This window comes from Neolamprologus brichardi, chromosome 4, assembly GCF_056152115.1.
Source record: "Neolamprologus brichardi isolate AB-2024 chromosome 4, ASM5615211v1, whole genome shotgun sequence".
Taxonomy (NCBI): domain Eukaryota; kingdom Metazoa; phylum Chordata; class Actinopteri; order Cichliformes; family Cichlidae; genus Neolamprologus; species Neolamprologus brichardi.
In genome coordinates, this window is record NC_142107.1 from 1,739,912 (window position 1) to 1,761,938 (window position 22,027).

At 40.2% G+C, this 22,027-nt stretch overlaps 1 protein-coding gene across 2 annotated transcripts in view; it reads left to right on the forward strand.

Moving 5' to 3' along the window:
• The window catches only part of LOC102778938 (microtubule-associated serine/threonine-protein kinase 1-like), a 54,418-nt gene that overhangs the window by 10,442 nt on the left and 21,949 nt on the right, over window positions 1-22,027 (forward strand). For both annotated transcript variants that reach the window (XM_006805082.3, XM_035914003.2), the window contains exons 3-8: window positions 12,090-12,184; window positions 13,750-13,825; window positions 16,674-16,746; window positions 19,713-19,873; window positions 20,942-21,017; window positions 21,694-21,903. In XM_006805082.3, coding sequence (XP_006805145.1) covers window positions 12,090-12,184; window positions 13,750-13,825; window positions 16,674-16,746; window positions 19,713-19,873; window positions 20,942-21,017; window positions 21,694-21,903 — 691 coding nt within the window. The remainder of the gene's footprint in view (window positions 1-12,089; window positions 12,185-13,749; window positions 13,826-16,673; window positions 16,747-19,712; window positions 19,874-20,941; window positions 21,018-21,693; window positions 21,904-22,027) is intronic.

Consider the following 22,027-nt stretch of genomic DNA (forward strand, 5'->3'; position numbering starts at 1 on the left):
AAAGCCATTTTTAAGAAAGGAAAATAGGAAGAAAGGGCTTAGATTTGGCAAATTACACAACAACTGGATGGAAAATCAGTGACAGCTGGTCTGATGGAGAGATGAATCCACATTTGGTTAAAATCATTGTCAGTATATACAGAGGAAGTCAGGATGATGGAGGCTCTGTCATGGTTTGGGGCTGCATTTCAGTAAGTTGTGTTGGAAGATCTTCTCAAAACTGATGAAATTTTGAATGCAGAAAAGTGATGAAAAATAATAAACATGCAGTACCATTAGTGTCTGATTGGCAACTGCTTCATCTTTCAGTATAACGGTGATCTCAAACACACACTGCCAATACAGTAAAAGCATACCTAGACAGAAAAACACCAAGAGCACAAAACACAACACGAGCAGTCACTGGACCATCCAACTGTATTTGTGTTGTTGGTGCTTTTTGGTGTATTTTTGATTAATTTAAGTGTCTGATAGATAACATAGCTTGCTTTCCCAGTAGCAGACATATTTGGGCCTGTGGTGAATGTTTATGTGGGCAAGCCAGAAAGTCATGAGTCATGCTTGACACGTAGCAAGGCAGGTTCTGGGTGGGGCAGATTTGGCCCAAATGTCACAACATACTTGACATCTGTCCCTCGTATTGTAAGCTGGCAGCTGAGTTGCGGCAGCCAGACTCAAGCTGAGTCAACACCATCAGTCAAGGCCATATGTGGCTCATAGAAAACTGCAGATGTGGGTCATATTTTTGCCAAGAGCCCTTCCAAGAAGTCTGTGTTTCGGTTTTGCTGAATTAAATTCTGGTTTGTATTTTTTTTGCATTACATAAATAATTAGAAGGTGTTCGTATCTGTGTAGCACACCTGTGCATTTTATGTGTGTGTCTTACTAAAGTTTGTACTATCTGATGAGTTAGCAGGCTAGCTTTAACTAAAAAAACAAAACAAAGGGAAATAGAAAACTATAAAGCTTTAAAACAAGAAACCGCAAACCAGTGGGTGCTATCACCGTGGTTACATCATCTTTTATGTATTGTCGCACTGACCTGTCAACAGTCTCTTGTGCCCACTCCCATCTACACTCAAGCCATCCCAAGTCACCATGGGTAATCACACATGAAATGATGGCAGGGATCCTGTTCCCGACTCTGTTTCCAGACCATTTTCTTCAACCATCTCATCTTTTCCTCTCCCTTATTTTACCATCTGAATTCAGTCTGTCACTGTCTCCTCTGCATCACATCCCATTTGCCTCTGCAGGACACCACCAACCCACTATGTATTATAGATGAGCTCACTGGAGTTGGCTTCAAATTCAATCTGCCTACTGCAGCCATTCATGGGTAAACACAGCCATTGATAGTTTGTGTGTATGCACGTCTGGCATACTACATCAACATTAGCTCCGCTTTTTGATCCCATTCAAATAGTTTTTTAACTTATGTAACTGTCCACATGTCCTTGTCCTTTGGTCATTTCTTTAGTCACTGTTGAGATAAATTAACCTGCCTGTACTCTCCTTCCTTCAATCATGGAATAAACAGCCTGCAGTAAAAGCTTTTAATTTGGCATCGACTTCAGAGGAAAACACAAAACAGAAGCACAAGTAACTCATAAAACCACATTGTGTACTATGGCACCTCAGCCTTGAGAAAATGACCCATAATCCCCTGCCGCCTTTTGTTGTTCCTTTCTAAAAGAGAGACCCACCCTTCCTCCCTGCATCCCTCCCTCTGTGCTGTGCTCCCTCTCTCTCTCCCTCTCACTCTCTCTCTCCTTTGGTTCTCTTGTACACTTGCCCAGACACACAGACACCAGCGCACCTCTAAAGGTTGTGGGAGCCACAGTATGCGTTGCATTGCGATAGCATTTTGCCAGAGACCTGCTGCTTTCTGACTTCTCATCGCCCAGCTTTCAACTACACCGAAATACAAGCAATATGTTCCGACGCACTAAAAGGTACACCGAGAGGCTCGAGACAGAGCAGAGACGATTCAGTTTCTGTGATGTAGGGTGTGGTAGGACCGGCTATCTGTTTAATCTCCTGATCCTCTGTCCTTTTTCTTCTTTCCTACAGTTTCTGCAGTATACAGATAACCTCTACTCTGATTTAAAAACTGCTCTTACTGAAGGTAGCCTGCATGGAGTTCAGTTTATAAAATGTTGCCATTAGAGGCAATGTAAAAATTAAAAGTTGCATGAGATGCTTTTATGGTTTGCTGTTAAAGTGATAATCAGTCCAATTAATTTAATGCTGAACCATCTAAAACGATCCAGCTGCTTCAGTGGAGACCTGACACATGCGTTCACTTTTTTATCTGTGCATTTTTGAGGAAAAGCTAGTAGTGAAATATTATTATTAAAAAATAATAATGCATCTGTCTTCTTGTTGGGGATGGCCAAAGCATTACGGATCTACTGAAAAGGAAAAGTTAGTAAGAATCCTGACTCTTGACATCTTGACATATATACTGTATATAAGGCCCTCACTAAAACATTTAGACCCTGGACAAAAGATAAGTTGAAAAGTTGCATCAGTGACTCATCACAGTGACATTTCTAGAAGCACAGCAAGTAGACCGATTCACATTTGAAGTAATCAGTCAATAATTATATGAGCCAAAAATGAGTCAAGCAGAACCCCACGTTTAAAATGGATTTTTATAGACTGTGATTCACCGATGCTGAGGTATTTCTCTGGACTTGGATGACTGGGTTGGTTATTTGGGGAAAGTGTTCTTTGTAAGATATTGACTTCCTGTCAGGCGGTTTTACTTTCATTTCAGTTGCAAGTACATTGTGAAACACAGCAGCTGAAAAGTGCAACTATAAAGAATAATGTCATTATCACATTTTCTGAATTAATAGTCCGAGCCATAATACGACTCATGCTTAATAGATACTTTTAATCACTCCATTGTCAACAACCTGACAAAGTGAGGTGACATTTGGGCATTTGGGGTTTTCTCTTTAGTAACAGCAGCAGTGGAGGTCATACTGACTCGCTTAGTGACTTTATTCTCCATTCCTGATCAGGGATTAAAATAGCTTCTATTACAGAAGAGAATAGACTCTTGCTATGGCCCACCTGAGCCCAGACGCACAGGCAGACAGATGGGAATATGCCAAAGTCTCGCCATTTTAGTATCTGCCACACTCCTGCAGTGATACTGAAGCCTAGCGCGTGGATTCAGTTAATGAAAAATGATCGAAACACGACACTTTTAAACACTTCCCTTAAAAACATATTTCTGAGGGACTAAGGCAACGAGATACAGAAAGAAAATCCCAGTCAGCAAAGATGGAAGAAAGGCATTGGGTGATTAAGACAAGGAAAGCGATGGAGGTTGAAAAAGAAAGAGGTTGTGCAAGAGGTGAAAGGGGGAGAGACTGGGATAGCATGCAGAGCCCTGGGGTGATATCTGTGTCTGCTCGTCCATTAGGGACCAGCTCACTAAGGTTACGTGAGCGCGTTAGAGATTCATACTAGCTTTGACTGTCCTCTCTCACTCGCTCTTTATTTCTTTTTCATCTCCCTGCCATGCACTTATTCTGGTCGTACATAGGGCATGTTAAGTAAGGAAAAAACAGTTTCTTCAGATTGAAATTTTGGTTTTTCTTTATTCATGTGTGTATATGTGTACTTGAATGGCTGTATTTGTGGGGACCTGCATTTTAGACCTTGGAAGTGGGGACATTTTTGGAAAGTGAGGACATTTTGGCCCGTGCTTACTTTCTGACACATCTTAAATAATAATAAACAAAGTTAAGCGTGCATGTGTTGTTCTCATGTCATGGGGACGTGAGAATATGTGTTGGTTGCATTAGGGGACCTGACTTCTTTGTGCGATGATAAAGGCCCTGTAATGTAAAGCGGTGTGGTGTGGTAGTTGATATATGTGTACTTGAATGATGTAGTCGATTTATATTCTTCTGTTGGGAAATTTTTATGTAGTACACTTATGTATACTTACTTGTGCAGTGCATGAATTGTAACAATGTATTGTTCTCTCTACTCAGTGATGGTAATAATGCCCGTAACATTTGACTGCTAGACACAGCGTTTTGGGAACATAGGTTAAGTGGGTGATTTTTAGGATGTCAGGAGTCAGGATGCTTTCTCTACAGCTAAACCCCTTCCCCACATGGGAAATGTCCAACCACAATATAAGTGCCATATGCAGACATAGCAGATCTCTCAAGGTTTCTGTAAAATTTCTTTTCCTGCCCCCAGAGATGAAGAATCTACGGTTTGAAGTATTCTCATATAAAAAGTCTCCATTATTTTTATTACTGTCCTGACATATGACATGTAGTGTAGCAAGACCCAGTGTTACAGGCATCAGGCGCTCGAGGTCAGAGAGAAGTGAGTGGAGACGATGTGCAGTAATTGGCGAGTATTGTGCATGTTTACCTCGGGTGCTGTGGCTCAGGTGCTCTCACAAACAGAAAGAAATAATCACACCCAGTGCATGTGCGTCCACATTACACAGCTTTGAGACACACACAGATTGTGTCCTCTCCACACACCACCATGCTGCTGGCCATACCCCCATCTTCTCCTCATAAACACGTCTCCTCTGTAACTAAATAAACCATTACGCGTCACTTAACCAATTATGTGCAAACCAAAGGAGGTCCATGGGAGGCTGAGGCACCTGGGTCTGACTGTAGAGTGCGTCCTACTAAGTGATGCAGTTTACCCCCAAGAGGAACCCAAAGTTCAATACCTACAAGCTCATACAAGTATATTTCCTATTAAGCCCTGCTTTCAGTGAAGGGCACTCTTTCCTTTAGTGTTAGAGTAATGGGACTCTTACAGCCTTTGATCCTCTTCCTCCTCCACTGTCTCCCTCTCAGGGCTCCTCTTACAGAAATCTTGCTTGATAGATCCTGCTCCTGTCTGCTGCTCTGTACTACTGCAGACCGACAAGAAAAGATTTGAACCTGTTACAGTAAACAAAACAAAAAAAATATAAGAGTGTTTCATCCTTGCTGATGGGCTTTGAATTCCTGTCAGGGAGCATTGGGACCCCGGAGAGCCGAGAAAAACTGGAAATGGAAAAAAAAAGCAAAAATAAGAATGATGGTGTCTGTTTGACTTTTCTCCTGGCCATGGTGCATTCAATGAGGCAGTGCTTTTGACATTTAGCACAATGCTTGGTGTAGCTGAGTGGAGATTTGATGGAGCCGCGTGAGGACAGTGTTTTGCCCCAGGCTGTCTCCATGACCATTTTACTGTCTGTCCTTGCCTTTTACTGCTGGTCATGTGGCCAAATGGACAATACTGCCAGACCTACCTACTTACAGTTTAGATGGAGGAAAACAATCAATACACTCTGTCCATATCCTGCACAAAACCCACTCTATCTACTGTATTTAATAAAGCCTGATGTCATACCCTAATCTTACTGCAGAGATAATAGGATTAATTGCTTACTCAGCTAAATCAATCACAATTAATGGTACCTTATTAAAGCCAATTTCCTAGCTCCTTGTTGTGGGAATTTTCCTTCTTCTGTCTGATTTTCACGAGTCCCCTTTGGTGGTTAATTTAGTAACTATATAAAGTCATAGAATGTCTTACAACTTTTCCATAGCAATTAACAAAAGAACATAAATTATAAGGACTGGATTTAACTGTATGTGTATCATCTCTAACACAGGCAGGATCTCAGTCACTGTCTAAATAGGGGGGGGATTCACAATCTCAGTTTCCTGTTTTGTAGCCTGGTTAGTGAAGTTTGAAGCCTTGAGTTAAGTGTTTTGACTGTTTCCATTATTCATTTTCTTTAAACAGACATTACATGCAAGGGTGGCTGTAAATGCACGCTCACATAGTAGCAGTAAGTAGCACAAGGGAGCCCCAGTTTAAAGCATGCCCTCCTCTACAGTATTTGATTTTTCTGTCTAAGACTTTATTATTTACTCAGGCCATAAACATATGAGGGACATGTTGGATTGAAATAGTAGATATAGTTTGATTTTAAGGTTTTTTATGCTGCTTCAAATGTAGAAAAATGCCTTTCTATAAAGATGGACCGGTCAGGATTGACATAAGCGATATGAGAACAATCACTTTGAGTCACCATAACAAGCTGCTTGTTTTATAGGCTGACATGCATTAGCAGAAGGCTAGTTTTATGGGGAAAATAGATTACCCTGTCAGAAAACCATTTTTGTGTGGTTAAAATTCGTTCAGAGCACTGGTATGAATTTTGTGCTTTTTGTGTCTACTTTTGGCTTCTCTTGTCTGGAAGCAGATGATATATTATACATGATATATGAAATATTAGCTGTTTAGTGATGAGAGAAGTGCACTGTAGCTGTAGAGCAGCTTTAATAGGGAATAGATTAAAAGCGGCTCTCTGTAGATTAGCTTTGAAGACCAAAAACCTGCTGTTTCACCCTCCTTTGGCACAGATTCAGCCAAGTCATTTATCACGAATCATTTGTTAGCAGCAGCCAGACGAAGAAGCTTTAAGAGTTACTCAGCGAGATTTTGTATTTTAATAGAGAGATCACCTCCCAGATGTTGTAATCATTTTATATTTGCTTGTATGTGTAACCCGGCCATAAATTACATATTGTTATAATTACACAAATTTTATTTTCCAGTTTATACCTGACTTTTAGGACCTTCAAGCCTGTAGTTATGTTCTTTATCAGTTGGAGCCCCTCCTCATTGTTCTTCTTCTTCTTTGGTGCAACCCTATAAATACAGTGTACCCTTCTGGCCTCTCCCCTTTTCTACAATTCCCCTGTGGAAGAGGTTGGTGTCATTTCTTTCCAGACACTGTACAACACACATATAATGTATATTTAGCCACCCTGATATTTCTGATTGTGTGTCTTTAGTTCAATTATTGTCATCATTGTGCCTTTTTTTGTTAGATGTTAGAAATGTGTAGTATGTGAGTGCCATAAATGTGTTTTAGGCGCCATTAATGCTAGCATGAATATATAATTCGGGCTAGCTTGGGGGTTGTGGTGGGTTGAGCTAATCCTCTCCCCCACTGTTTGTATTTGGTCATAGGAGCTGGAGCGAGCAAATTATTTACTTGGAGGTCTTTCTTTCTTTTACCTTTCTTTGTCAGGTATGTCTGAGGTTTTTTTTATCTTATGTCAAATATGTTCCATGTAAGTTCGTACTTTATGTTTAATGTAAATGCAGCTCTTTTCTGCAATTCCCCTGTGGGAGAGGAGCTGGAGTGAGCGAGTTATTTACTTGGAGGTCTTTCTTTCTTTTACCTTTCTTTGTCAGACACAATGCAGAAACACACCGGTTACATATGATTTGGTTGTATGTATGACATTTTTATTCATTTTTTACATTTACTTTATATTTTTGTGGTGAGGTTGTGGTTCTCTTCCCTGAGTTATCCCCCACCTCATAGTGCTGCGGAAAAAAAAGTTAAAGCTTCATCATTTTCATCATTTTCATTCCAACCATTTTAGGAAGGCCACTTTTATTACTAAGTCCCTATTGCTTAATTTCCTTTTACAGCTTACTTCTTTGTTTGCCCAGACTCTTATTTCACTCTCCCTCCCTTCACCATAAAGCAGTGAACTTCAGTGGCTTTTTCCCCCCTTTTCTTCTTCCTCTCTGTGGTCCCGACTTTGTCTTATCTTATATATCTCTACTGCAGGCTGCGTAGCAACAACCCATCATGTGACCATGACTCCCTCCTCTCCACCACATTCCCTCTAGAGTTATAAAGCTACAACCTCAGTAACTTAGTAACAGAAATCTTAATCTTAATTTGTCTTAAGCCATTAAATGGTTCATAAAGAAAAATAAAATGCCATCATCCCATTTCCTCCTTTTCTCTGAATCATCCTTTCATTATTTACCTCCTAATGCTCTAAAGGTTAGCTCTCCCTAGCGCTTCATCAGCAATACATTCCTCTATCACTTAAATCCTGACTTTTCTGGACTGTCTTCTTCTTCACCAGCGCCTCAGATCTGCTTCTATTTAACATTTGTAGAATCTCATATGAATGGTGTGGTTTCATCAATATGAAGCAGCGGTGGGAGTGGATATAGAGAGTGTTTGTTTGTTTGGTTTTGTCACACTCTATTCTGTATGATCTGCTCACAATGTTCCTCACGTGCTCTGTTCATGCTACGAATATATGTAGACTGTGTATGTGTGTGTAAAATGGTTTAAAAAAACTGGGTCATATCTACCATGTGTGTGGGTAATGAGCACCCCTGTGAGGCCTTTCAACCCTCCCTGCATCTAACTCTTGTTTTTCTTCTATTGAATTTGCAGTCAACTCGTTTCCTGAGGCGTTCCCTTTCCCTTATTTTACTTTAATGTCATGCTTGTTCCAGCTAGCCCCTCCATCTCTCTCTCTCTCTCTCACTCTGTGCATCTCCTTTCTTGCTGCAGCATCCATTCCTTAACCACCCCCACCCCTCCACCCTCTCTTGAGCCACTGGCTAGTGCAGCCCATATTTGCTAAGTGTATTGAAGTGCACCTCACCCTTTCCTCCCACCCATCTTTGATCCTGATTGACAATCCAGGAATGGGAAAAAAACCTCTGTTTTCTGCATAAGCAATGCCACAAGACAGAATCGCTGGATGTGTATTAAATAAGGGTCTGCATGCTTGAAGCATTTATTTCATGAACTGTACCAGAAGAAGCTCAAGGCCAAGTGCTGTGTGTTTACACCCAGCCTCCATTGATTTCCTGCAGCACTGAGAATTCATTAACCATGTGCAGTCCTGCTGCCGAGTTTGTCTTTATATTAATCTAGTAGCAATCATCTTAATGAAAGCCTGAAACTATACACTGGGTTTGACTTAAAATGCATGCATGCACTCGCTGAGATGGTCCCTTGCTGGGATCAGCTCAAGGTCACGGTGTGTGTCACAGCGAGAGCTTTAATGTGATTATCAAGATACAATCAGTCCAGGTTAGAAAGTGTGAAATGGCAAAATAGCGGTTATCAATTCAGTCTATTGGCATATGTGATCGATATCCGAGAAGCTACTTACACAGCTGATCGATCAGCATTCAGGTAATGAAAACAGATAGGTGAGATAAGATGGAGCTTGCTCAGAAATGTGAGCCTTTTACATTACTCTACAGAGACATATCGCAGAGTCACCATCAGACTTAACTTCACTGAATGAATATAAATATGTTTATTCAACATGAGCAAATAATGTATTCTGCAAAGTCACTGTAGCAGTGGAAGGATGCCTGATGTCAGCAGATCCACTTAGAAATGTGGAAAGTGTTACCAGGAATGGACAAACATGCAGTCACAGCTCCTTATCGTTACTTCTGCGCAGGTTAGGCTTGGCTTTACATAAAAGTCCAACACTGAAAACTGTCACTTTGCACAACTTGACAGTAGATGGAAATTTATGAGTTCAAATCAAGGCAGCTTTTTAGATTTATATCAGTCTGCTATCTGCTAGCAAAATGATCCTGCCCTTCATCCAAATGACCTTAAACCCGACACTCCAATCACTCAGGTTTCCCAGCAGTACACACACCAAGTTTATTGTGGATGAAATGAATAGTCGTTCATTGGCCATATAACATAAGTGAGATTGGATTTTCTATAAAATTAGCCCAGACCTCCTCCCACTGCATGCACTGCCTCCATAAAGTTGTGTACCAAAATAAATACGATTGTAATTTGTATTCATAAACACATTAGCAAAGATAAAGCTCCTATTTTATTTAATCATTCAGTATGGTTGGGTGATAATATATCTAGGGTTTGGAGGGCTTTCACATAGTGTGTTTGTGGGGTTGGATTTGCAGATGTTAAAACTTCCTCTTGCATAGACTCACAGAAAGTGCTGGAACCTATGGTTATCTATTACAGTAAGTAATAGGTTTGGACCAACCTATACAGCAAGGATAATAATAACTATAGTGCCACACTACAGTATCACTTTATTGTCAGTGACATTAATGCAACTCAAACGAATCATGGGTCTGATTTTTGTACAAATATAGTGGTTCAACTTTACATTTATTTTGGGGAGATTAGGGCTAAATTAAGGCCCTCTGGTTCTCCATCTTGAGTGTACTATTCATATAACCCAGCAAATCAGAAAAGATGGAAGTTGGATGGATGCATGGATGGAAATCGATCACTAAGTGTTGTGACCAGAAAAGATACTGTCACAGTCCTGTGTGACCTCATTCTGACATCACCAGTTGTCACCGCAATGAATGATTTCATCAATAATGAAAACTGGAAAAATTCAAAAGTCATTCTGAGTCTGTGACCCTGCTAATGCTGCTTTATTAAAGTGCTGTTTTTGCTTTATATATTTATATCACACTTATATCTGGGTTTGTGTGTGTGTGTGAGTGAGAGGGGGAGAAGAGGCGACACCTCTCATCCTCACATGTGACCCCATGTGACAGCGGGCTGAAAGGGAAGAGAGGGGAGACCAGCTCTCCTCTTTATCTGGCAGCAGCAGAGATGAGATGGTGCTGCTTGCGTTTTGTTTGTTCTCTCCCATTTGTTCCCAGTTGTATTTATTTGCATTTATTCATGCCCCATGCTCATGCAACCTTGAAAAGCACATTGCTTTTTTTTTTGTTTGTTTGGTTTGTGTTTGTCAAAATTAAATTACTCTGCTCCGGTGTGATTGTGACAAAATAAGTGGATCTAGTGAAAGCAAACAACTTGCTGTGTTTACCGCCTAATGGCAGAGTTAGAGATAATGATATCATGTGCGACATGAGGAACCCACAGGCAGGTTTGAAATGAGTCATTGTGGTAGTGACTGCTATTAAGAGACCCGTAGTCAGCTGAAGTCATAAAAGTGGACATTTTTGCAGTATTTCTCTCTCCAGTTTTTAAAAAAAATTTATTTTTTAGAAATATCATCTAAATCCTCTCTTCTTATCCTGCTTGTTGCCTCCCTCTCTCTCCTCCTTTCTTATCTTAGCTGAGGGGAGGCAGACAGGGATGGATGGCTGAGGAAATTGAATTCTCTATATCGCCGTCGCGCCCCTGCAGTGAGCTGCTTCACGTGTCCGCCTCTCTTCCATCCACACTTACAGCTGTGCATGCATATATTTATGCACAGACACAGTGCTCAGTCACAACCAGTGTTGGGGAGTAACGGAATACATGTACCGCCGTTACGTATTTAAAATACAAAATATGAGTAACTGTATTCCGTTACAGTTACCGTTTAAAAGGGTGGTATTTAGAATACAGTTACTTTGTTGAAATAAATGGATTACATGATCATATTGTGGCGGGTCAGGACTGTTTGGGTTTTGTTTGACAGCTACGTTCTGTTGTTCCAGGCGGCAGCGTTACGGTTGCCATGGTTACAGGGTGACGCTCTCTCTCTGCGTGTTTCCTGGGTGAGAGAGGCCTTTTTGTTGTCGTTGTGCTAAGCTAATAGGCAGAATGCTACAGGTATAGCTCTAAAGAATGTAGCATCATAGGCAGTGTAGTCCGTGCTGCAGGGAGAATGGACTGCCATACACGTTATGTGTCTGTGAGCGAGGGAGGGAGAAAAAGGAAAAGTACTAGCTGTCATCAAGCAAAAACGGGAGCTGGAAGCATGTAAATATAATAATAACCACTGGAGCCAAGAAGAGTGCCTGACGAGCCCAGTTGTAAGTAAGCTATTAAGACTCGACTGTACACCGTGTTCGTGTTTTCCTCCAAAAACAATAAGTTCCGTTGAAGCAGCCTTTCAACGCCTCTCTCTGTCTCTCGCTAGCAAACTTGACCCAGACAACAAAGTAAAGCTAGTTTTCGGCTACAAGCCGACACAGAACCCACCTTATTAGCCAGAGGTCCCTTTACTACGGTTCAGAGCCGCGGACCTTCAGTAACAGTAATAAATCACAGCAATAGTACATTCATGTAGTTGTAAACAGCATGATAATATATTAAGTAATCCAAAGTATTCGGAATACGTTACTCTCATTGAGTAACGTAACGGAATACGTTACAGAATACATTTTGGGGCATGTATTCTGTATTCTGTAACGGAATACATTGTAAAAGTAACCTTCCCAACACTGGTCACAACTCTGTTGTGGTAATGTGGATGTGAGTACATTTACATCTTTTTTTTTCTCAACAGCTGTCGTACAAGCAACAGAAAAAGTCTGATCCTGACGACCACGTCCCCCACGCTCCCTCGGCCTCACTCCCCTCTGCCCCTCCCTGGACACCTCGGTATGTACAACAAAAGCCCTAACGCCTCCCCTGTGAGCTTGATTTTAATTGATTTTGATCAAAAATATAGGTGAAGATATTCCGACCTCTCAAAAAAGGGTTATTCTACTAGTTCATCATGTGTTTACAGTTTCTTAGTTTTATTCTTTTTCACTTCACTGCAGAGAGTTAGAAGATCGATCCCTCTCTCATGTCTGTATGGTTAAAATTAAGTTAGAGCTAGTAACAGGATAGCTTAGCTTAATAGAAAGTCCACTTAAGGCCAGTGCCAAAAGCAAGTCAGTTGTTAAAGTCTTCTGTGTTAACATGTCCAGTTTTACCGAAGAAATAAGAATGATTAATTCCTGCTACTGTTTGTGGTTTAAAACGAAGAAATAATTATTGTTTTTGTGTCTGCGTGTTGCTCCCATTTAATTTATGCATCTTGCTAACTAAGCTTGCTAGCATTAGCTCATAATTTTATCACTCATCTGTGTCATCTAAATTTACTTTAAAAAAAACAAACAGACAGATGTGAAGGCCAAAAATGTTCAGACTTCAAACTCGATTATATAAATTAATGTTGATGTCACTGAGCTTATGTCTACTTTTTATATACAGTCAATAGGTGAAATGATTAGCCTTTGAAGTTGTCATGGTAATTTTACATGGAGGGTGACATCAAGCCCATTTTACGGTGGCCCTGAGAGGCCAAACCCAACTTAAGAAAACACCAACAATAAGAAAAACGCTGCAAAAGCACATAAACACAACGGAAATAGGAAAAACGACAACAGAAATAGGAAAAACAAATTTCCAAAGGCACTAGGGAAGTGTTTCTGGGGAGACAATAACCTGACGGACCAGTTGCAGGAACCCGAAACAAGCTAGGTGTGTTTTATCATGATTCATATAATACTGATGATGGATTTTTAGACTAATAGTTAGGCTAACACATCCTGTGTTTTCTTTTTTCCTATTTCTGTTGTCTTTTGTGTGCTTTTGCAGCGTTTTTCTTATTGCTGGTGTTTTCTTAAGTTGCAGTCCGTTTGGCCTCTCAGGGCCACCGTACCATTTTGATCTCCAGTGTCCCAGATCAATCAACTTCCCCTTGGAGTCAGCGTAAAGAAGTTACACATTTAATTTTCTAGACGAGTTGTTTCCTTATGTTTTCAGTCTTCGTGGCAAACTAAACACGTCATCATAGCAAGAAAACAACAAAAAGCATTTTGAAATTTGGATATATATGTAACTTGCATTTGTTCCCTGTCGAGCTTCACTAAAGATCAAAGATAGGCCCTTAGGTTTAAGAAAAAAAAATCTTAGTTTACATTAAGTTTTAAATCGGTTTACTCCTAAAAGCGTTGCCTACTTATTATGAGTAGTTATGCTGTGATATTGAACTAAAGGAGCAGTGGGAGACAGCTCTGGGTCTGCACCTCACAGCACGTCACTGGATTTCCTGTTAGGACTTAGCCACAGGATAAAAGGCACAGTGGCATGACATACTACCATTTTGACCTTCTCCTACACTCGTGCCGTTCTGTTGTGTCTCATTCTCAGTACATGTCTTGTTGTCCCACCAGGAAGCAGCCCACTGGACAGCCCACGAAACTTCTCTCCCAGCAACCCAGCCCACTTCTCATTCGCCTCCTCCAGAAGGTGACTGCTTTCCGGCACTGCAGACTACACACTGACTGTGATTGCACCTGTTTACTCTTGGCCATATTTGCACAAGAGGTGTGAGAGGGATAGAAAGTGAGATAGAGACAGATAAGAGTCGAGTCAGTGTGAAGCAAAGGTCAGAGAGGGGAGAGACACCGAGCAGGTGTGAGCTCCAGTGGAACAAGAGGTGCAGATGTGTTGTTGAGAGAGATCTCACACATTCTGGAGAGCCTGTCGCTGCACTCGCAGGTTCTCGCAGGTTCTCGCAGCGTAACAGGGTGACTCATGTATGACAGGGCCAGGCCATTACATTCACAGCTCCTCTCTGTTTAGTCACACTTGTTGCCTGTGTCACACATCTACATCTGTTCATGCTAATAGATTTTAGATTTAGGCCTTCATGTGGTTGCTTTTGTCTTTAAGCTAAGACTGTACTTCCAGTAAGCAGATATCTTACTGGTACAGCGTGTAACAATATTATAAACACTAGTTCACTTCAAACACAACAGTTTAGAGAAGAAGGCCCTTTTTTTCTCGGGAGGCGCAGGTCCAGAAAATAAGTTGTTTGGCCTTGAGCCATGAAACAACGGCTGCATCCATGTAGTCACATTCAGAAATCTTATGGCAGGTTATAAGAGGATTATAAGCAGATTCATGGCATCACGTTTCATTTTAATGCTCAAATGTCTGCATGCTTTTAGTCACGAATCACATTGTCCTACAGAAAAATACTTTAAATGGATCATGTTCACTACAATCTGTAATTTGATACTGCTTTTTTGTGGTAATTTGTTTTTGCCATAAGCTTCAAAAATAGTTGTTAATTTTGAAAATATGTCCTCAACTGTAGCTCTCTAATCTGCCTTGTGTGAAAAGCGTTAGATGTATTCTATGGTTGTAAGTATTATCTGATAATATGTATTATAAAGGTATAAATATTTAATATTAAAATGCTAACTATGTATTGTAGTGCACTGAGTGAACTATTAAACCTGTGAGCTGTAAGTTGTCACAGAGTGGGAAGTGACAATAATAATAATACTACATTTTATTTATAGGCCCCTTTCGAGTCCCTCAATGTCGCCTCATAGTGGTGCAGTAATTTAAACTTGCATACACAAGAAACAAACAAAAACACAGATTAAAACTGATCAAGATAACAATGGGCTATAATGTTGTTTAATTATGTTATAATGAAGGGTGTGAAGTCTGAATGTGAAGATGGGTTTTGAAATGTGATTTAAAAATAGAAGGAGAGTTTATGGTCCTGAGATCAGGTATTTCAAAGTCTTGGAGTAGAGCAGCTACAGGCTGTCAGGCCCCATGGTGGACAGTCCTGACATGAGGTTATTATAGCTAACTAAAACGTCACTAAAAACTAAAACTAGTTATGGGGGAAATATAGTTAGCTGAAAGAAAAAAAAAGTGACTTTTGAAAAAATATAAACTAGCTAACTATTTTATGAACTTGGAGAACTATCCCTCCATCCAGGGTCGCAGGGGGAGCTGGAGCCTATCCCAGCAGTGATAGGGCGAGAGGCGGGGTACACCCTGGACAGGTTCACCAGACAACCATTTGCACTCAAATTCACTATGGGCAATGGGCAATTTAGATTGATCAATTAACCTATCCCCACTAACTGCATGTCTTTGGACTGTGGGAGGAAGCTGGAGACTTGGAGAACTAACTAAACTAAAAATAATAACTAAAATATTAAAAAGTATCCTTAGTTTTAGTATTTGTTAATTTGCTAAAAATATGTAAATACAGTTTGCCTGATGAGGCTTTGATGGATGTATTTATTCCGACTTTGGACGTCTGCACTAACGTTCCTAGATCTTGGACATTTTCAAAAAACCTAAACCGAAGCGAGCTAACCCACTCTGGACACTAACTCAAACTTAACTGAATAAAGAACAAAAAGAAATGAAATTAAAGTAGAAAATATGAAACTATAATAACTCTGGGATCAATGCAGACAGGGGGTGTAGCTGGGATTTAGGTGCAGCATTTACAGGATACACTTTTTATGGCTGCATTTATGCTACAGGCAGACACGAGTTAAGTGCTTGAGCTCGTTCTCAGGGTTTAAACAGCAGGTGCTCATACCATAGACAATCAGCCACTTTTATCTTTTCATAAAGGGGAACTGTCACGCTCATTTCCAGTTGCATATTTTCCTTCTTACACCCTACTTGAATAGCTTTTTATTATTCATAGGTCAAAACAATCCTTATTTACTTTACACTAAATACAACGCCTCACGTCATCCACTGTGTTTTCTTTTTGTGTGCTTTATACATCGTTATTATTGCACTGGCCATTAACTAGCTAACTTCTTAAACACAAAAGAACTTTAAAGGAGAATTTTGAAATCCATACAAGTATGAAAAGACAGCAATGATGAGACTCTGCTGAAGCTTGAAAGGTGTGTTTAAGAGAAGCTAGAGTGACTACAGCTGTGTTTATGAATAATGATCAGGTAATAGTATGTATGTATTAAAAACAACGAGGCTCCATCCATCCACACTCTCGTGTTCAAACAGCAGAGATGTATATGTAGGCGGCCAATTAGGCTGTTATTTACTTCCGTCTGTCTCTCATGTTGGAAGTCGAGGCTCCTATAAAGCCTCTGTCCTTATTTATCAGATCTGTCTGCCTGCCTCTCACTGTGAATCTGAGTTACAGAGTCACAATGCAACTCACCAGAACGTGATTTTCTTCAGCTGAATTAAAACTTCTCTTTCTCTTTAAACAACAGAGAAGCTTATGTGATATTGATTTTATAGCACTACAGTGCAGTGGGTATTAAATGAACTGCAATTTGTGTTTGCCACTCTGCAGGGCCGATGGACGACGATGGTCTTTAGCGTCGTTGCCCTCTTCTGGATATGGTACCAACACTCCCAGCTCCACGGTAAAATATACATCACCACTTTTTCACTGTATTGATCATAAACGTGTGTGTAGGGGAGCAGCTATGCTAGAGCATATTTTTGCAGTTATGCGTATGTGAACAACTCAATTTAAACAATCCTTTCAGTTGCCAGTCAAAAAATACGCCAGTTAAAACCAACATAGTCAAAGTTAAAGTGTAGACGAGGAGCAATATTTGCAGGACGTTGCCTCTCAGCACGAGTCACGATAATTTAGAACACAAATGCTAAAAGCCCAGCTAGTGGTAAAATAGTTCCGTAACAGTTTTCTACAAGTTTGACATGTAAAACAGTCAAAAGTATTGGATATCCAACAGAAGTCATATAGCTTCACTATAAAACTAAGGTCACGAAACTCCAAGTAAAACATCGCTGAAGCAATTTGCACTCCTAGTCTACTGTATGAAAAACTCTGTAAATATGCCCCATTATATAGCGTTAAATAAAATTCATTTGATAACTTATTTCTAAGTATTTGGAACATGAAGAGTACCAACATTATCTTTGAAGGCTCCTTTTACATCACAATTAGGTTGTAACCCCATAAGCATTAGCTTAAATGTAAATTGTTGGCTGCTGGGTTACTGTGTGGCTAATAAACTTTTGATATAACTAATAAGTAGCTAATAATTAATGGGTTGATTAGCACTGATTAGTCTGTTTACACCAAATCTGTTTGTTTTCCCTCTATGAAATTAGCAGCACACAATTGCAGTTTTGGTGTGAAATGATACATGGACGTCTTTTTCTGGCAATTCAGACTTCAAGTACCAACAATGCTGTCCTGTCCTTGAAAAGCTTATGGGCACTGTGACAGGTCCTTATTTTAGGCAAAGCAATACATTGGTATATGTTCCTGCTTTGGATTTTACATTTTGATACATTTTATTCAAGTCAAATAGAAAGCAATACAGTCTTTGATATAATTAGTCTACTGAGGTTTCTCACGTCATGTGCATATTGAGTTGTTCACCGTACTGGAGGTGATTCAACAATCGGTTGCTTGTGAAAAATTTGTCCTTCTCAATTAGTTGGAAGTGTTTCCTATCTTCAATTTAAAAGTTGCGCTTTTAATTTGAAGGGTTTGAGTTGCAATTTTTATGGAAAGTAGCTGGCCGGCGTCACTTCCATTTAAACTATGTAAATATGCCAAACACCAAAGCAATCACAAGGATTCGGTTTTGCCAACCTTTGCCAAGTCTAGGGAACGCACGCTTCTCTCTCATGACCGGTGATTGCCAGATGAGATGGACCGGTCTCCAGGCCTATTTACTGCTACACTGTCACCGTGATTGTCACACGTCAAAAAGACAAGTTATCGTCACACAGTTAGTGGCCACGTGTCTGAAAAAATCAAGTAATAAGTCTTGTTAGGAGAGCGCAACACCATCTGGACAGACAACTAGCAGAACAGCAGTGCAGGGAATTATAGAACCAATACTAGTTATTATAGGGGATACATTTAGATGCACTCTTTATGATGACATTTACTGATGATTATTTTGGAATGATCCTTATGGTTCCTTATTATAGCAATGCAAAAATTTTATTCCTTCTAAATTAATTGAGGGGTGGGCTTATTGATCAGACCTGTCCCCACAGCTAAATGATGATTAACCATAATTATATTGATTATCGACCCTTTCAGCATAACAGAACTTTCCCCATTTAGCATGTCAGATATATCTATAAAAGCCAGTTTGTATTAGCTGAATATACATTTTCACTTTAAGATAACAATTAAAATGTATCCATCTCCAGCTTGTCACTTCTACTTCTTCCCCTGCCTGTCCTTCAGCATGACGTGTTGCATAACAGTGATATCAGGGGCCTGGTTGTTCACTCCATCTGGCTGTGGATGGAGGCTTAGATGGTGACGAAACAAAGTGACGATCGCCAAGCCGGTTGGGACGAGAGCGATGAGACACGTGGTGTAGTGAAGAGACGTCGACACGAGATAGAGCACATGCGTTTCCACGCTAATTTAATAAGAGATCAAAATAAGCCAGATATATGAATAGAAACACAACAATAGTACATTAAACAAAAGGCTGCGAATGTTGTGAATCACACTGAGCTGGCGCCTCAGTCTCTGCTCTATTTAAAGTAATTCTCTCACATCATACCACAAATTCATAAATACTGAATGGAGTCATTTTCTTGCCGACAGCGTTACCAAATTATAGCTTTGTGGAAAGATCACGCTGATCATGATGCTCTATTTCATCTTGTTTGCATGAATTTAAAATTTTGGGCCCAAAAGGTGTATTCCTAACCATTTTCCAAGAATTCCCTGTATACTTGGAAAAACCAGTGAACAAGGAGAGAAGAAGACCCAGTCTGTGCTCATCAGACTGTAGCCCAAAAGACACACACTTGAACAGAAATATAAGTAACAGCTGGATCAGTTCAGCAGATGCTCTCTGGGAAAATAATATGCAACTCTACCAAGATAGAGGAAAAAATCTTGACATCCACACATGAAATAAACAAAGGGAGGCATCTGCATCCTTACTTCACTCTTTTCACTTAGAAATGTAAGAGGAGGCGGTCTAGGTCTCATTGTCCCTGTTTGAGGCAAAGGAAATAGGAGACAAAGTTTTACTGACAGATGGATTTAAGATCTGGCCCTGAGGCGTCATTATCTTTCAGTTCCCGGTTTGTCGTCACACTGTCTGGATCCATGAGGAAAAACAGCTGTAGACTGTCAAACACTTTAATAATTTAGCTTTCAGATCGTTATCTTCTGCAGTTGCTGGACGTCATTTGGTGGAGTTTTGTCGTTAATTTTCTGGCACTTTCTCTATTTGATCCTTCCAACGCCTACTTCCCTTTCTCATCTGCCATCCCACCCCCCTCCTCCATCATCTTAATTCTCTCCCCTTCCCTGTCTGCTTCCTCTTCCTCCTCCACCCTCTTGGCTCCCTTCCTCTTCTCCCTCTTCCAGTCCTCCAGCTCTTCTCAGGAGCGACTGCACCAGCTGCCCTTTCAGCCCACCATGGATGAGCTCCACTTCTTATCCAAGCACTTTGGCAGCACAGAGAGCATCATGGATGACGATGGGGGCCGCTGCTCTCCCCACATGCGCCCTCGCTCCCGCAGCCTCAGGTTAGACACAGCAGCGGCGCTCATGAGATTAAACAGCAGCGTCTGCTGCCCAGCGCACTGTCCTCTTTTCAGAGGCACTACTTAAAAGCAGATTTGCCGGGTCACCAGTGGTTGATCTTACTGCTTTTATGTAACATCTTTGTTTTTATCGTTAAAGAGGCCTTTAACCAATAAAAAAAATATTTTAGCTTATATAGAATCACAAGTCAGAATATTTTTAATTGGACATAAAATCCGTGCAGAAAACATCAGTTTTAGGCTCATGACCTGTTATAATTGTTATGTAAAAAGTGATCTTTTGTTGGATAGTTTAAAAAAATTAAGCTTTTTGGATGAAGTATACAAATGATAATCCTACTGGAGTAGATTAATAATGCATAGGTTATATAATCACAATATACTCAAAGTAAATACAGTTAGTAAAAGTACTTTTGTGTCAAATTACACTTTTCAGAATTTGATACATGACAGTAACGGATGATAATTATGATTTATTAACGTGTAGATCTCATTATTGTTGCAGCTGGGGATTTAAATACTTTTAAATGGATTTATAATAATCCAATAATCCTAATAATCCAAAGCTTTAAGATAAATAGTACAGAGTTCAGAGTACAATACTTGCATCCAAAATACAGAAAGCAGCATGACATGGAAGTACAAGTACATTAAACCTCAGTAAAGTCATGAAGTTAATACGTATATAAACCAATACTGTCTTTTAGTATTGATTAGGTATTAGAGTATTGAAATGCCAACAGTTTATGGGCAAAACACCTCTATAAAAAAAAAAATGTCAGTAATGTTTCAGTTAACTTTTCATATAGTCAACACAAATAATTTTGAAAAGTATGATTGAATTTTGGCTTTTGGTGTGAATAATTACTTTAGTTCCAATCACTCCCATTTATTGAAAACTATCTACTTCTTTTTTCATTTTACAGTGCGTCTTGAAGCCTATTTTAAATGTATTTCAGATATGTCGATTATAGCATTGATCTCATTATATAACAGTTTTCAGCCCTTGCTTTGGAAAAGCTGATTTTTTTCCCCTGTGTCCCTCTGCAGCCCAGGACGCTCCTCCTCCTGTTACGATAACGAGATAGTCATGATGAACCATGTGTACAAAGAGCGTTTTCCAAAGGTTAGACACACACATACACACTAACACAACATACACACAGAGACTTGCAAAGAGCCTTCACAATAACATCATAATGGTAAACTTTTGGAGCCTTTTCGGTGCTCAGTTACTAATTAAAAACAGTCAAAGCTCTGCAGTTTGTGATTAAACATTATCAGAGATCTGTGTATGCAAATGTTTTATGTCCTGCATCCAAAAAACTGGGAAAGAACCGTAACCATGTGGGCTGCTAAACCATAGCAAACAAGATTATGAGAACGTGCCAAGCTCCGTTCACCCCGTCAGTGTGAATATCACGTTTATTCAGTGCATGTAAAAATACCGCTCCAGTTATGAACAGTGAAATGAAGCCGGTCGGTGAGGTCGGTATCAAAAGGAAAGAAGCTGAAAGCTTTGACAGTGATAAAAATCAAACCATAGGAAATTGAGCATTATAGTTTGGAGTTCATCTGCGGTAAAAGCTCTTTGGGCTTGTTCTCACACAAGTGAAATGAAAAAAAGAAAAAAGACATTGTGCTGAAGTCTGACTAAATCAGCAGAGCCACGCTGTCTGAATCGCAAATGAAACGGCTTCCTGAACTTTCTCTCGCATAAATCCGGCCGAGCTAAGAAAATAAATCTTTTCCTAAACCTAATCTCCTCTGCTGTCTTCTTACGCCACCTTGTCCCCCACCAGGCCACGGCTCAGATGGAGGGGAGGCTGGCCGAGTTCATCCAGGCTTACTTGCCTGAAAGTGTTCTTCCGCTGGCCGATGGAGTCCTCAGCTTCATCCACCATCAGATAGCAGAGCTGGCCAGAGACTGCCTGGCCAAAGCTCGCGAAGGCCTCATCACCTCTGTGTACTTCTTTGAGCTACAGGAGAATCTGGAAAAGCTGCTTCATGATGTGAGTTTTTGCCAATTGCTATCTTGTGTTTTTTGAAACTGGACATCCCTGGATTTGACCGAGAAACCGAGGAATGCTACGCACTCATAAGTAGCAACTTGTCGGTCACATTGTAGCCACACAC